General features: G+C 43.5%; 2 protein-coding genes across 2 annotated transcripts in view; both read left to right on the top strand.

Moving 5' to 3' along the window:
- kiaa0825 (KIAA0825 ortholog) overlaps positions 1-4,366 on the top strand; it is a 113,147-nt gene extending 108,781 nt beyond the window's left edge. Inside the window, exon 23 of the mRNA XM_041937488.1 lies at positions 3,537-4,366. Within this exon, the coding sequence (XP_041793422.1) occupies positions 3,537-3,717 (181 nt within the window). The 3' untranslated portion in view covers positions 3,718-4,366. The remainder of the gene's footprint in view (positions 1-3,536) is intronic.
- Positions 4,367-10,694: 6,328 nt separating this feature from the next.
- fam172a (family with sequence similarity 172 member A) overlaps positions 10,695-17,236 on the top strand; it is a 158,869-nt gene continuing 152,327 nt past the window's right edge. The window contains exons 1-4 of the mRNA XM_041936781.1: positions 10,695-10,735; positions 11,416-11,556; positions 12,923-13,024; positions 17,059-17,159. Of these exons, the coding sequence (XP_041792715.1) occupies positions 11,451-11,556; positions 12,923-13,024; positions 17,059-17,159 (309 nt within the window). The 5' untranslated portion in view covers positions 10,695-10,735; positions 11,416-11,450. The remainder of the gene's footprint in view (positions 10,736-11,415; positions 11,557-12,922; positions 13,025-17,058; positions 17,160-17,236) is intronic.

The raw sequence follows: 17,236 nt of genomic DNA, 5'->3' as shown, positions 1-17,236 counted from the left end.
TTTTCTGTTTTTTACAAAGAAATCTTATCAGATTCATCTTTCACTCTAATCTCAGGTTCTAACCCCAAATGAGATGGTTGAAGACGTGACAACCAGTCAACACGATGTCGGTTCAGTAAAAGTAACCTGCCTCTGAGAGTCTGAAACCTGAAAGTGTTTCTCACAGGGGTGAAAATGATAGAGGACATTTAACCATAGGCCCCCCCTCTCTCTCCATCTCGCTCTTGCTCAGTCCCTCTCTTCCTACTTCTCTGACACATGTCGCCCTGGCATGCATGGAAAGGCCTGACCTTTGGAAAGTTTAGCACTTTAAATATTTAGGCTTGGGTTATGATGGATCCTCCAGGCCCCGCGGCAATGTGCAAAGCCTCTGATTAGGGCTGCTGTCAGAGTCATTTAGCCGAGTGTCTGGCTGTCGGTGGCGCTCTCTGTTTGACAGGCGAGCCTTTTAAACAAACAGCGGTCCCAGTGGCAGAGCAGGCAGGGCACCCAGCGCAGCACAAACACCCAACACTCTGAGAGAAACCACTCAGCCCAATGACAGCTGCAGAGCAAACCACTGGCCACTGTCTCTCATGATCTTTCAAGCACTTTGTCTTCCTGCTCACTCACTTTCTCTCACATAATCCATACTTGTACCTCTGCCTGTTTTATTTTGTTGCCGTCCTCTCGCTCCATGTCGATATTCTCCCTTTATCAGAGTTTACATCTCCCTCTTGTTATTCTCTGTCTCCGGGAGCCGCTGAAGTCGAACATCAAAGTTTCGTCTGTGGCGTGTTTTGGGTACGATTTAGTAAGGAAGTTGATTGCCGGATGATCTCTGAGCAGGGCTTATGCTCTTAATTTGTCAAACATCACTACTCATTATCAGCTGAGAATCAGAATAGATGCTCTCTGTCTCGTGCCTGCATCGTCCCATGATTAGGACAGCTTACATTGATGTTCACGTTGAAATACATCTGAGCCAGCCTTTTCATCTCACTCTGAGACAATCTCCCGTGGCATCAATCCTGTAAATATATGAGTCTTAATATGTGTGTCCTATTCTGTATTCAGAGGAAGAGCCAAGTCAGCAGCTCCAGTATTAATGCATGAGAAATGAGCAGAGCCCATAAGAATTAAAGGGTAAGACTCCCCTTATTAAGATGTAAATTCCGGGGAAAACTTGCCGAAATGAGGATACAGTGAAGTTATTGTCAACTTTAGCCTACTTATGCATTTCTAAGAAGCATTGTTGATTTGTAGTTGTTGAAATTAGATACACACAGCAAAGCACCTTGTGTATTTTTTGGCTCATTTTCAGCACAAGATCAACCAATCTCAATGAGAATGCAACCTACACTTTATGGAACAATTTACACTTTTGGCAACATTATCTAGTGACAGTATACATGGCAACTGTCGTTGTAATTCAATCTCTGTCTGTGTGCGCTCCCTTTCTCTCTTTCTCTCTCTCCCTACCTCTCTCTCATTTCAAATTTGCACTTAACACCTTCCTGGGGAAAGGCTTCTCATTCATCAACGGTGTTTGTCCCGGTGACAAGCAGGGCGCCTCCTGCATATCAATATCAGCTAAGACAATGCTGAGCCTGTAACCTTCAGCTAAATGTCATTCTGCTTAATCCTATTTGAAAATTAAACATTGAAAAACCTTTAGCGTACCTTCCTGTCTTCCTTCCTCTCTCGCCCCCTCCTTTATTGGCCGCCATTCCTCCAGCTTTCTGCTCTCCCTCGCTCCCTTCCTGCTCTTGTTCTGCACACCGTGTGACATTTGTATTGTTTTGTTTGCGTGAGTGTTTGTATCCCATAATGGTTATTTAGTGGAACTGATTTTGATTTTATGTCACCGAGAAAAAAATATAGGGGCAATTTGTCTGCCCCCTGTAGACGTCTGCATTCTTCCAACCGAGTCTACAGCAGTCATCAAAGGCAGACTTAACTACCTCTCCCTTTGTTCTGTCTTGTTTGAGAGACAGTCCACTCACTCTGTTATAGATTTAAAGATGAAGATCCAGATTGACACAAAATTACCCAGGAAAACAGAGAAATGAGTGACCAAAGCTGGATTTGGAGGGAGAATGCAGCCACCTGAGAGGAAAAGCCAGCTTTATATTTTCATAAGCAGATCCTCCCCATATAGAAGAGAATTACCACACTCATAGAAGTTGGGAAACAGAGAAAGAGGATGTCTGATTCGTCCAGATACGCACAGGCACAACTGACATAACTCAATCAAAGTGCTCTGCATTGAGAGGCCAGCTTCTTAGCATGCATGTGTGATATACTTGGCGTTTTACCCTCTCCTCCTCCTTACGCACGTGCACGCCTCACACACGAGCGCACAGCACAACTATATGGTCCATGTTTGAAGATACAGTGAGGAATGGGAGGGGAGGGAGGCCAGGATAAAAGGAGACGCAGAGATTGCAATGAAAATGCAATCATTTGCAGTCAGACAGATATAATTCTCCTTTGGAGGGAGCGCGATGCAGCAGCTCAAAGGCAGCCTTCAGCCGGCTCTCCATATGGATTTGATTGACCACAGTCACTCGTCAGGAGAGTCCATTGAAATACTGAGAGTGAATTACGACGTGACTGCCCTTGATGTCTTCATATTGAAGCCCTCCATCCAGCGTTGCAGCACAAAGAATGTAATGGAGAGACGTACTGTGGAAGCGGTTAAACGAGACAGAGAAGATATGAGGAGCAATCCCCTCCGTGCTAAAAATTAGTCACCCGAACAGGGCTGGTGTGAAGTTCAGCTGTTCATATACATGACCGAGCCACAGCAAGCATCAGAGTGACAGACAGGGGAAGACACGCAGAGACCCACTGTCAGAGAGCCAACAGCATCTTCCCTTTCCGTTCACTTTTTCTGTTTTAATGCTCTCTAGCGCATCTTTGCTCTGTGTGTGGATGCTCGCGAGCCTGTAAGTGTGTGTTTGCATGAGTGCATAACTGTAGGTGCGATAGCGTATCACAGCAGCAGAGGCTGCTTGAAACTGACCCTCACAGCGTGAAAAGAGAAAGAGAAGACTCCCGTGCGAGAACTTGAAGAGTGAATGTGTGGCGCGCAGAGCCTCGGAGACGTTCAGGCTGCCGCTTGTGCGAGTATTTATTTTGGACAACGGGTTGCTCCTCGCTCTGTTTGAAACCCAAGTTCCAGCCAATGGGGTCCTTTATTTTTTGCATGACACACAAATAGAGGGGAGATGGGGCACACAGACACATAAACAGAACGTTGTTGGTGTGCTGATTCTGTCTGTTGGCGGAGTCTTCAGGCACCAAGATAACTTGCTGTATGTGTGTTTTTTTATTTAGTCCTGTGTGACGCCCCCCCTGCTGTCTTGGAGGCTGTCCTGGCAACCTCAGCAGGCAGTCTGTTGACAGGGGACGGTCATCAGCTGATTAAGCTCACCTGGGTGCTATAAAAGCTGGACCTGTCTCTCCCTTCCTACCGCTGGCATCCACCTCACATCTCTGTCTTTTGGTTTGGTATTTAAACAGCTGATGCTCTGTCTCTCTGTGCTTTCCAGGTGGGAGATGCAGGAGGGTGCGGAGATGGAGGATGGAGAGAGATCTATGATGAAGGAGCTTCAGAAAGCCTATTTTGTGTGCTGCTGCAGCCCGAGACCGCAGGACCCTCCTGAAGCTGAGACACTGGCAGAGCAGACCCAGGGGGAAACACAACCATCCGATAAGAGTGCTGCCCAATAACAGCCCACGTAGTTGGAATTTTTATCACATTGTAAATGTTTGCTTGTAATACTCACTTGCAGCTCTCGAGGTACTGGAGTGTGTGTTTGTGTGTGGGTGTGATTGGGTTTGTGCGTGCACTGTATGCAGCGAGTTCACGTGTGTGTTTGTGTGTGTGTGTGTGTGTGCATGAAAAGACGAGGGAGAGAGCGGACAAGGAACTGTGGAACAACAAAAAGAGTGAGGGAGATGGTGCCTCCCTCTTTATGCACACGCTTCAGACAAACTCTCTGTGCTTTTCTGTGCTGCATCAGGCGCATTTCATCTTTTTGGAGCACATCTCCAGAAATCAGTTCTGGGAAATGGAGGGCCTGGATTTGTTTGCCTGGGACAAGATGGGACTGTGTGATCACTGTCGGTAGTTGAAGTTTTTTTTTTTTTCTTTTTTTGAGACAGTGAGTGTAAAGACATTGGTGTCAGCATACTTTCTCCTGGTTCCTGAAAGCAAACATCAAATATTACGGTTTGGAAGCAAGATGATGTATGTTTTGATTACAGTGTGTCCCAAAAATCTGCCCCACGATGTAATATCAGTCAGTATTTTGTGCAAACTGAGAAAACATTTATTTTATGTGTAATACGTTTGCTCAGTATATTTTTTCCAAGCTTGTCCCCAATTTTGTTATTTATGAGATGGAATGTTTTAGAATTAAACATGAAAATAAAATCATATTCTTACTTCACCACTGAATATGCTTCTTCTGTCATATGATCAATTTGTGTGATCTCTGTACGGTCAATAATTTATGATTTTTGACTATGAAGTTCGCATTACATTTTTGAAAGCATACGTTAGATGTTGTGCTTTATTATATTTCATGTTCAAATAAGGATTAAACAACTCAAATACACTCTTCATCAACAAGAACACCATTTCAGCTCATAAAGGCTTCTGCACACCCTGTGCAATTCCTTTGAGAGGAGGGAAACATTTCCTGCTCCACAGAGAGGTGTTCCTTTCCTTAACTAGAATTTTCATGCTAATGTAGGGAGATTGTGATTGCCAAACCACTTAGAGAATACAAAAGACAGCAAAAAGTTTCAACCTCTGGATGAAGGCTTAAACGCAGCAAAGCCCTATCAGTCTTTGTCAATGTCTTGTTTTACCTCACCTAAGCATGAAAAGCACACACGCGTGAAGGTGTGGTGCTAGCAGGGGGCAGTAATGACAGGAGCAAAGGACTAACTTGGTATAAAGAGTGACAGTGACCTGGATTTGATTCCTGTGTGAAACCAATAGTCAGTGTTAATTGTTTTAAGAAGTTGTTTTAAACCGAACCTTAATCTTTTCCAAAACCTGACCAAGTAGCTTTGGTGCCTGAACCTTATCATTGCCTGGTTTTTCCTCCTTTGTTCTCAAAAAAAAACAAAACAACAACACAGAACCACATAAGCCGTGTCTTAAAAACATCTCTGTCCATATGAAAACGCGAAAACACATATATAACCAATCAGGAGCCTAAAAAAAATCTATTTCCAGTAGGCTACTAGATGTATTACGAATCCTGCAATGGCGAATGCTGGTCGTGAAGTAGGGTTTAAAATTTCGTGACCAGGTTTTGTTAGCGTCATTAGTCGTGGGAATGTTTGATGATGAATAAAAAATCCTGTTAGCATTATTTTAGCCACGTCCACCGTTGCACAAAATCTCATCATATAAACAAAGGAGATGATGGCACACGCACTAAAAACAGGGCAAAAACTATTTTCCCCGTCTACACGTCAACCGAGGTTTTCCAAAAGTTATGTTTTCAGTGACCTAAAATGTTTTGTGTGCAGACGAAAGGCCAAAACACATAGAAAAAGCTATGTTTTTTAATATCTGTGCACATGTTGACAGGGAACATGTCTTTTGAGGATGTCCCTTCGTTACTCCAGTTAAGAGCCCAGTGTGCCCCATCAGAGCCAGAGCAGCAGCCAGTCCGGGGGCAGCTCTCCTCACTCCTCACCTCTGCGTTTTGGCTTTTCTTTCCTCTTCTTTGTTCTTACTGCATCCAGCACATTTTCCCACCTTACACTGCTGACTTTGCAGATTACTCCCATCGATTTGCTTCGATTGGTTTGGAGTAAATAAATTTGTTTGACCCATGTATCTCCTGTTTTTGTCCCAGTCTAAGAGCCGCGCTGTGACAAATGGAGGCTCGTCCTTTTGTCGCCCTGTGTTTCATTTGTCACAGAAAACAGGAAAAAAAGCAACAATGGGGCTCTAGACCAGGCACCAGACCCCAAATACCACAGCAGTGCACAACTTGACCCTCGTGTGTGATTAGCCTGTGTAAGCACTTATTTCTTTTTACCTTTGAGTAATTTTACGATGCTCAGACTTACAATCATACCAGTGGTTCCTTCTGCCATGAGGCTTACTGAACTCAACTGAACACATTCAAGCTGTTCTGATAGAGGAGGTGTGGTTCCACACACCGGAGGAGGAACATCAGTCCAGACACGACTACCAGCCAGACATTTCCCAGAATGGCCATTACACCCTTAATTAGCAACACAGCCATCCTAACCTCAACCTTCACCAAATCACACTCCAGGATGAATTTATGCAGTGGAACTGGGAACACCAGCAGACCCGAACAAAACAAAATCAGCAGTCACTCTCCGGAGAGAACGGCAGCGCTGAGGCCAAAACAAATGAATTCAAGGAACCAGTATCCCTCAAAAATCTTAACCACCAGCCTTACAGAAGTCCACATCAATGACACAAAGCCATCAGACTCAAACTGAAACTAATCTGGGAGCTTAGCCCAGCTACCTGCTTTCACATCTTTCACAACACAAAGCAGAGCCAAGGCCAGCTCGATCATCCCTGTTACGCTCGCAACCGTTTCACAACATAACCACATCTTAGAAAAGCTGACAAGAAGGGTTTGTGCATCACTGGGATGAAAACGTGTTGGACTTTCTTGCTCTTTACACGACATCACCTTGCTCTGAGCGTAGAGTTAGCTGGAAGCCTGGTGTGTCTCACACAGACTCTAATGTGTATCTTGTGTGTCTGAGATGTTGAGCGGTGTGATGAGAGTGAGTTAACCTGACACCGATTGAAAGTTACCAGCTCCCTTGCAAACTGCATGTGCATCTGCTTACCTGACTTTTCTGAACCTTTGCCTGTAAGCTACTGGTATCAACTCACATGCTTTCAACACAGCAGCCTTTAACTGAAGAATAACTCTGGCTTTCACTCACAGGAAGGGAACACTAAGCTTCTTGGGCCTTGCCAGTGAACACACATTGCAGCAGCAGTGTATTCTCTGAATCAGGCAAATTCGTAATGTCGGCAACACACTCAGACGGTAAAAACAAAGTGTCAGGAACACTAATGCCAAAGTTTGGAACCAAACGCAAATTTCCAGCCACATCAAGCCGCGATGACAACTCTGAAGCTAAAGGAGCAACGTTGAAAACTGAGTCAGCTGTGACCCTGCCATCACCAATCAGAATTAGTTTGTACTATTCTGTACTATTCAAGCGTTTTAAGCTCTGTCTCATGCTTCATTTTCCCCACAACCAACTTCTCCCTTTCAACTTGCTGCTAAAGCCTACTGCGCACCAGCTGTAACAAAAGTAGTTCCTTTTGCTGCTCAAAGGTTAAGCCGGGATTTAAACCAGCAACTCCAGCAGCAGACCAAACAGGAAGCGACTTCACTTTGAAAACTCCTTCGTCCAACCAGCTAGCCTTCAAAGCCAGCTTTCATGCTCTTCTTCATTTGCTCATTTTAAACTGCTCTGTGATTTTCAGCAGCTGCCCTTAACTACCGAGCTCCACACCCTCCTCTGACGGACCATAACCAAACAAAGAGCCTTAGCCATGAGGAGAGGAAAAACCGATTGTTAAGCATTGGCAAAACAATTACGCACTGGCACAGGAGCACACAGAAAACCAAATGCACAACAAGCTAAAATCTGAAGCCCTTCCCTCTAACTGCCAAGCTGGAAGCTAGCTAACCTCCCTAGTCTGGGCAACCTGTGGCAGGTACTTATGCAGTAAAGTCCAACCATAACCCGCTGACCGACCTGCAGGTATGCATGTGCCCCCGAGATAGCCACTCTAACCACATTCACTACCACACTATAAATCCCAAGCATGCTCTGAAATAATAAGGTAAGTGTGCAACAACCTGTGATTTACTCTTATGTGTTGCAAAACCACCAGAGTACCTACTATCTGGCAGAAAAACATACACTCCTCAATAAACCACAACACTGACAAACAGTGCTTATTTAAAACACATCATATCCATCCAAAGGTGTCTCCCTTCTTCTTCTTCTGCAACGTACTGCACTACTACAATCTCTGCACGGGTGGTACCAGCGCACCAGAGACAGGTCCCACTGATTATCAACTTCAGAGTGAGCGAGTACCTGTGAGGTTAACTTTATTTCCATTGGCCGATACCAGACAGTTGACAGTATAACTCATAACACATCTTACAAAGAATGATTCATCACAGAGAACAAGCTGAATGTTCTATCATTCAGTATCCATTCAGGGATTATCAGACCTACACAAACATCTTCGAATCCCGGTGCTCGTCGTGACACATTTCTGCAGGATAAACAGTCACAGCATTCTGACTCCTCTCATTTCCCTTTCAACTGATTATCCACAGCGAACTCTCACAGCAGAAACAGGTTTGACTTGTAGGTTCATCCATTGAGTTCAGCAAGCTTAGCATGTAGTGAATCAACATGGCGGCATTACAAGAAGACCATCCATCTGTCAGAGCGCCCTGGTTTGTCCCAATGCCTTATTATTATTATTATTTTATCACCAACAAAGCAATTGTTATTCTCCGATATCAAATTATGACATCATGGATGCTACTTCAGCCGCAACACACAAAAACACAAACAAACAAAAAGTCTTTAAAGTGGTTCTAAATTTATTGCACACATATAGCAGGGATTAATCTGTTCATTAGTTATTCAATAAAATGGCTTTTCATATAACATGGAGTCAATGCATGCTCTCATTACATAATAATCTGAAATGTCCTGCCATGAAGTTACAATAAGTGCTTCAATCAGTATCAGAATCAGTATTCCAAGTCCAAGTGAACTGACCAGTCATTGGTTTTGGTCTTTTTTTGTTTGTTTGTTTGTTTGTCAAGTCTGAAGAAACCAACCTATAAACCTTTAACTTAAATCTTAAATCTTATGTTAAGTCTGAAGTCCATGTCAAGTGACTCAGGTCCTCTGCTCTCAGGTGCTGCAGTGAGTGTTGAGAAAGCAAGAAGCATCTCCTTTATCTTGTCAAACAGTAGATATCAATGCCACAATATGTCGTCACTGTTTCTTATTTGGGTCTCCCTTCGCAGCATTGCCAGCGTTTTGCTTGAGGAAACAGGGTAGCTCAGCTCCCCTGAGAAACAGCTTCAACTTCTAGAGGCCGTCCAGAAGTAGGGCATCCAGCTTTATTTTAACCAGGAGGCTATTTCTGTGAATAAAAAGGCACATGTCAAAAGATACAGTTGCGGGTACGTGATACAGGTGAGCAGGGTGTGGCAGGTGGTTTCTGGTAAGTCAGATGTATCTGTAAGTCTGGCCGGTCTAGTCTCAACCATGAAACCAATTAAATTATGTTTTTTTCGCTCCCTTTTAAGGTGAGATGTTCTGATCCATGTCATTCTGGTAGTTTTGTGAGGACGGTCACGAATAGTTTCACTACAACAGAGAGGAAACTGATATCCTTGTGCCAGAGGGGGAGAACCGACCAGAGACACAGTACCAGCTCCAACACAGAGTATAACAAAGTGCAGCTGTCAACAAACCAGCACACTTGTAATGCAAAATCAAAGGGCACGGGACTCTCCACCTCTCCACGAGCTCAGTAACTCTCACTTTAATCCTCTCTCATGAAATACACTTCATCCAGTTATTTAAATCATCCCAGATCTCCTTTTCTCTTCATTTTCTAGGCTCTAATCCTAAAGTAATCACATGTAAGTGAGTTGTCATACAGACATTACCAGTGTTGGAGGAAGTATTCAGATCCTTCACTTAAGTAAAAGTTGAAATAACATAATTTGAAAACATGACATCTGAACTTTAAGCCCGTATTAAAAATGTTATTTCACTTAAAGTAAAGAATTATTGTCATTGATGCTTCACATCACGTCTTCCTTTATGTTCCAGTAATGTGGCTACATTTTCAGATACACAGGTACTGCTTTGTAGAACTCTCACTTACACAATATTCATCATTCACCATCTTTATTTACTTCTAAAAGCATCTGGAATGAGAAACAATTCAGTCAATAATTGGATTCACGTGTATCTGCACATATGTAGGTTAAAGTATGTTTGTATACATGTGAGCGTCTTTGTGTACATATCATATATTTTATAAGAGTTGATTTTTTTTGGTGCAAACAAATGAAAGATAAGAAAATGAATACATAAAAATTAAAGTGAAAGTGGCAAACGTCTCTGGGATGTTATTAGCATATTTATCACATCTATTACTGGAATATTACAGGTGCATTAACATGTGAGACATTTAATAGTGACAAGCATAAACTAAATTTAACCAATTTTATATGGTTAGGTAGTTTAATCTAAAACAGTGCATCATGTCTGTGCTTTATTTTCAAAGTATCTAAATGATCTGATTACAACACAGCAGCTGTGGAATAGATGTAGTGGACTTAAAAGTATAATATTTCCTGATGCAATGCTGTGGAGGACAAATGTAAAGTCATATAATATGGAAAATCTCAAATACCGCGAAATTATATTTAAATAGATACACTTATATTGAACATTACGTAACAGAAATCGCAGGAGAACCAACATCTGTATAATCTGTACAGCCAGCTGCTGTGGTACTGTTTCTTTAAATATCCCTTCCAGTCCGTTGCCCCGGTAACCCGGAAGCTTCACGCTCTCCACGCTCAGCGCTGCTCAGAGAACTTCCTGTTTCAGAAATTTCAAGGAAGCAGCTGCGACTGGACAGTGGCGTGTACCGATGGTGCGTGAGTCGAACAAAAAGCGTGCATGCATCGACTGTAAACAGCTGTTCTTCTCCGAAACTCCCGTGTTTCGCCTCGTCGAAGCGACTGTGAAGTAAAAGCACGAGTGTCCCGCTGTACCTCCACGTAGGGCGAGCGCACAACACGAGTTGTTTCAGAAGAGTGCGAAACATTAAACAGATGTTGACTGTCGGTGGGAAAGTGTCAGAGCAGTCTGAGGAAGCTAAGTGTTTGAGGGTGAATGCTTTTTACCACCTGCAGCGCGCTTTTAAAAGCAGAATAACTTTGCTGTGTCTGCATTATTCATTCACTTGTCGCACGTGTGCAAAGTTGAGCTGCCATGCTAGCAGTTCCATGTTTCATAGAAATGCTGTTGACAAATAGTTGTTCTTGGCTGTTCATGTAGCGTGTTGCTGCAGTGTAAAGCATCACTGCTCTGTTTTATTCAGTCAGCTTTAAGCTTGTAGCCAGTACAGGAGCGTGTGAATCAGCAGTAACATATGAGGTTTTGGCTAACTGCCACCTCACAGGTGCAAAAAGCCTCAAGACAATTACCTGTATGGACTTTGGCAGCTAAAGAAGGGATTCATTATCTGACAGGTGCAGGCGTGTTAGAGCGTGATATGACACATGATTTCTACTTCTTAGTTTCCCTTTTTTCAAATCCCACATGTGACAGGATGCATCTCTGTGATCTTTGGGAGGGGAGGACCCATGCTCTCTCATCTTTGTGCCGCCACACCAGCCTTGTACATACTGTGGATCACTATGGCCCAGATAGCTGGCCAGGAGGACAGAGAGAGAACGACCGCACTCAAAGGTAAATACGAAAAAGATGTTCTAAAAATGGGAAGCAGCGCTCATGAAAACACAGAGCGGCTAGAGAGCAGCTCGACTGACTGTCACATTTGCTGTGATGGACCTAACCTGCAATTTGAACATGTTGACTTTCAAAAACAAAAAGACAGCGTTGCTCCATCTTGCAGAATTGCCTGCTGCTCGACCTTGAGTTAAGTTTTTCTCCAGTCTCGACCATGTCTGACCTGTCTAATATCTATGACACACACAAATCCTCAGGGATTGTAGTCTTACACCACTGATGATATCCAGCCAGCTTATCCTTGAAGGAAAAGGGTTCCACAAACAGCTCTAACAGGTGTAGTTCCTGCAAGATTACACCATACTAGTGTTAAAATGTTAGATGGCCTTATGAAAATGTGAAAAACAACAATATTGTGCATAGAAATGTGGTCGAAACATTAACTTTGCCTCTTGTTGTTATAAAGGGATGTGTGATCCCTCTGTGGTTTGTGATTGTATGGCTTCAGAAGCTAAATCCGATATATTTTTACAATTTTTGTCCAGCGAACACTTAAAATTGCGATGAAGTTTAGTTTAAAACATTAAAAAATGAACAAACATTAACAGAAGTAACAGTTGTTATGTCAAAGACGTCTGTGTATTTTGTTGCAGAGATATCTACTGAAGTTAGCATGCTAGCAGCTAGCCCCGGCCCATCTTATAACTCAGGCTTCCTCCACTCATAGTTTCAGCCTCCCCTGTCCCAGCCTGCCATGTCATCAATGGGATCAAAGTCCTGGTTGGAGCAGTTGATCGCCTTGCCAGTGTTTTCCCTCTCATCAGACTGGCCTCTCTTGCTCTCTGGCTGTGTGTTCACTGGGAAGCTGCTGACCCTGGTCCTGTTAGCAGCGGTGTAAACACTGACAGTTACCTGGTGCTCCGAGCTCTTGGCTGGGGCAGCCTCCAGTCAATGAATGGGCCTTACAAGGGTGCAGTGAGCAGCAGTTTCCAGTCACCCTGCTGATATACTGCCCACTATTTGTTTGGAGCAACCTTCAACAGGTGGCCGATTCTTACACATTTAACCTTTAACCTAGACTCAAACATATTCACCCACCACTCGTTTTCACATACTCGTCCACTTGAGGATGAAAAGCGTTAAGTTTGAGTGAGTCGGGATGACTTTAGTGAAGCAGTTGCTGTTGCTAAATATCTTAAAATGCAGTGTGTGTAGGTGATGTTGCTGGATATTCTTAGGTTATGATGTCGCGTTTGAGATTATGACACGAAATCTCGACTTTGACATTCTTTGAACGAAAGCAGCTGCGACTTTTTGTCACTAATTTCTGCTCACCTTTGATCTCATCTTTTCTCTTTCTCCTCAGATTTGCTGTCAAGAATCGACTTAGATGAACTGATGAAGAAAGATGAACCTCCTTTCACTTTCCCCAAAACGCTGGAGGAGTTTGAATATGCCTTCAATGAATGTAAGTACATATTTTAGTCTTCAAAGCATAAAGCACACCAAGCCTTCTCCTTTAACAAAAATAACACCAAATCCCATGAACTCTAAGTGGATGGAACAACAGTGCTGACAGTTCAAGCGTAATACTTCAGTTAAGCTGAGTAGAAAGATAAATCTTGGCAGTGCATCGTCAAAACCACATAAGATCTATATATAAACTGAAGGAAACGGAGGAAATGGATCAGATGCATAACCTGTCGTCCACAGCAGCAGTTCCCAATGTTTTTGGCTTGTGACCCCTTAAAATAAAAGCTGTGTCTTCTTGTAACCCCCATCACAGCTTGGATATGTCCACTAAATAGTGATTTTCTCTTTTGAAACCTCTTGTTTCATTTGAATAATGACCTGAAGAGGTGAAGGTACATGTCAAAAAAAGCAAAGATTGAATGAATAGCAGAAAAGTTTTGTTTGTTTTTCTTCCTTTATTTCTGTTTTTATCATCTTGTGACCCTTCAGATTAAGAGTGTGGCCACTGATCGGGTCCTGACCCTCAGGTTGGTCCACAGCGGCTTTTGTCAAGCTTAGGGTCAACAGCTGGCAGAGTTAAATGTCCAACAATGATCTGTGAATTTATGTGAGAAAAGCAGGTCTCCTCTCCAGTTCCTAACCTGGACCTGAAAGCATGATCACGCTCTAGCTGAGGCAGCTGTTGTGATTTCCTAACTTTTGATGGCGCGTGATGTCGAATCAAAACTTCAAGATTTTATAAAGGCTCGTTTTAGCACAGCCATTTGAAATGCATAGGAGGGGCCTCACTGTGTTTTCTATGGGCAGGTGATCAGTGATTAGAGCTTAAAAATGAACAGACATCTCCAAACGAAGCATTGTCAGCATCGGGACGAGTCAAAAAAATCTGAGACTTTCAAGACACAGTTTCAACAGACATTTTTTTGTGTGGGTGAGAAAGTTAACATTACACATGCAGATAAAATAAGATAAGATAAAAACTTCATTAATCCCCTGCTGGGGAAATTAGGGTGTTACAGGCAGCAACCAATAGCAATATAAAAATTCTGCTTTTATAATAAACATTTGATATACGTTTTAAATTAGGCTTTGTTGTGTTCTTTGTTAGTATTGTATAAATATAGATGTTATGGCTATTCATGACGTTTTTTGTAGGTTTGGGTGCCAGGAAGATGCCATATTTCTCTTTAAGGTCAGGGTTGAGTACTTCAGCTTCAGGGAGGAGAAATTGCAATTTCCAAGGAGAAATTTGCAGTTCCAGCAGCTCAAAAAGGTGGACACACAAGGGCATGCATCTAGTGAAACAGTGTGTAGTTACAGTTCTGTTCAATGTTGCTACTTTTTAATTAATGACCCGAAACTGTCTCTGCTGTCACCTGTGACATTTTGGGACAGGAAGAAGCAGAGCTGGATCCAGATAGGTGCAGGTCCAGATGATATGAAAGTCTCTTAAGAATTCTCTTGGCTCGCTTTAATCAAAGCAGGTGGAGAGAAGGCGGCCGGGTTGAGAGAGTGGTGGTTTTGACTTAGTATTCCCCTGTAGCCTATTTCTCCCTCTCCCTCTCTTCCCCTCAGCCCCTCTGTTCTCTGTCAGTGTCTCTGCTGGCTGTCTGGCTGGCTGAGTGGGGGACATGTTGTGTACTCTACGGCCCGTCAGTAACCTACTCAGCCTTGCCCTCCGCCTGACGGAGCATTTGCATAACCTCGCTGTGCCTAAGAACAGAGACACGGAGACTTACCCCGCACCCGCCACCGTGCCAACGCTCGCCACCCCCCTGCTCCACCCTCAAGTCCCAGCTCAGTCTCCCATGGAGGGAGGAACACATTCAGAGAGTCTCCATCTCTTCTCCCTCACCCTTCTGTCTCTCAGGGTTTTTCTCTGTATCTCTCTATTTCTGCTCCTTTCCCGATCAAAATCCCTAACCGAAACACACACACACACACACACACACACACACACAGACCCATCTGTATGTCTTGTCAATTTCCACTCAGGCCTGTTGTTGAAGGATAGCATTTCACAGTCGTTCTGGCTCGCGGGCATTTCTATAGCTACACCCAGGCTACCTTTGCCTGAGACAGGTGGAACAAAAATGTTAATTTGACCATGTAATGATGTGAATACAGACGAGGCTGTGTACAATAGTTTGCAGGTATCTTAATCACTGAAGATGATGGCTTCATCTTGCTAGCCCTCCAGTTTTCCATTACTGGAAATCCAAGGTTATGTACACCTAATTAAGCGGCCAAATTGAGAACAGAATGCTAATTATGACAGAAAAGAGGAGAAAAGTTGAGAAAACGTTATTCCTCTGAGAGGATGTGTTGGGGGAGGCAGTGGAGCTGATCACCCCCCAGCTCACACAAGCATGCACACACTCCTTCCCTCATGCACACACACACACACACACACACACACACACACACACACACACACACACACACACACACACACCCCTTTCCTACAGTAGGATTTCATTATAGCTCCTCTCTTCCTTCTCTTAGGCAGCAGTGTTTAGATCCTCACCCCTCCATGAATGCATAATTGATTTTCTTCAAGGTACTTTTTGTGCACACCGCTTTATCCTAACTTCTCACTCGTCTCCTGCTCTACCTCTCAGGCACAAGTCTGCTTTTTAATGCAACATGATGACAAACCTAGATTCAGGATTACATGTCGTCTAACAACTCACCATGAAAGCAAGTGCTGTAATACACAGTGTGTTAGCAATGTAAGATTTATCACATTGATAGAGGGGTTGAAAACGGTGGCAATTTAGAAGGAGATGAAAAAAATGCTTATGCATTCTTTTGTCTTGCAAAGATATTTATTTATATCTTAGATGGGTTTCCTCACGTTGTGCAATAATTGAGAAAGTATGAGAGCCCTCTGGCTATTTGGGTTAAATATGTGTACTTTTCAGTGGTTTAGCTCTTACAAATTCTGCAGTCATAAAGGTCAAAATTAAATTTAACACTGTTTAGTGTTTTATTGTGTTGTAGTGTCAACCGCAGGATCGATGGGCTCATTGCTAAGGTATAAACGTAGAGGTTCCACAGCCACACAAGGGTAATTGTTTATTAAGAAAAGTAGTATCATTCCTGAACAGTATTTTCCTGTCTTATGACTGTTTTATATCAAATCAAACCAGGATGTCTTAAAAACTCCCCTGCTTCCTCGTTTTATAATAAATCACTTAAGCATTGTCCCAAAAAGCTTGTGTTTCTTCCCAGTCAGTTCCTGTGTGTTTTTGAGGTGCCGTGCCTCACTTACAACGATTTACAGAAACACACACACACACACACACACACTTAAGCCAAGCGACACTTACTGTATGAACACACCTGGTCCTCCTGGCTGGAGCTGCTGCTGCTGTGTGTGTGTGTGTGTGTGTGTGAGCTGTGCTGGTTAGGGTAATTGGCCGATGCCCAGACAGCGTCCTCAGAGGAATTGCGAGCAGCAGTTGTCGTCGTGGTTAATGCATTCCAGGCCACCTTTCTGTCTCCGACCTCCTTCAGTCCACGTTCAGTCGTGGTGGTTTCAGGTGGAATAAGGCAGGGACAGACCTGTGGCCTGTTGCCAGGGAGGGCGAGGAAGGAGAGGGAGAGAGAGATTGACACAGTTAAAAAGGAAGGGGAGAGACTTTTAGACGGATGAAAAGAGGGAGAGAAGGAAAGAGAATTTTTGCCATACCAGCTGTCCAGTCCTGGCCTGCCAGACTACCCAGAAGGCCGTTGGAGTCGTGACTGGACCAACGCTGCAGCATCCACAGGCCTTGTACCTGCCAGATGGGGGTGGTTGAGGGGAGGGAGGGTAAGGAAGCAAAAGGACCAAAAGAAGGAAAGAGAGAGAAAATGAAAAGAAGCAAAAAAAAAGCAACAAGCTTAGTTTGCTTAATTTGGCATTTTACTTTTGCATGTTCGGTCAGAAGTAGTGACCAGCCCACTTGCACAAACACACATATGCAGGCAACCATAATCATTACAAATGTGTTTTTATCCTTCTTTCATTCTGTCTTTATCCCACAGATGGTCAGCTCAGGCATATAAAAACAGGAGAGCCGTTTGTGTTCAATGCCAGAGAGGATCTCCACCGCTGGAACCAGAAACGCTATGAAGCTCTTGGAGAGGTAACGCATCGTGACATTACAACAGGGGTCCCCAACCACATTTGTCCAGGGAGGCTGACGTTAAAGGGGCCAGCTAT

Source organism: Chelmon rostratus, chromosome 5, assembly GCF_017976325.1.
Source record: "Chelmon rostratus isolate fCheRos1 chromosome 5, fCheRos1.pri, whole genome shotgun sequence".
Taxonomy (NCBI): domain Eukaryota; kingdom Metazoa; phylum Chordata; class Actinopteri; order Chaetodontiformes; family Chaetodontidae; genus Chelmon; species Chelmon rostratus.
This window is presented reverse-complemented; position numbering and strand designations above follow the sequence as displayed.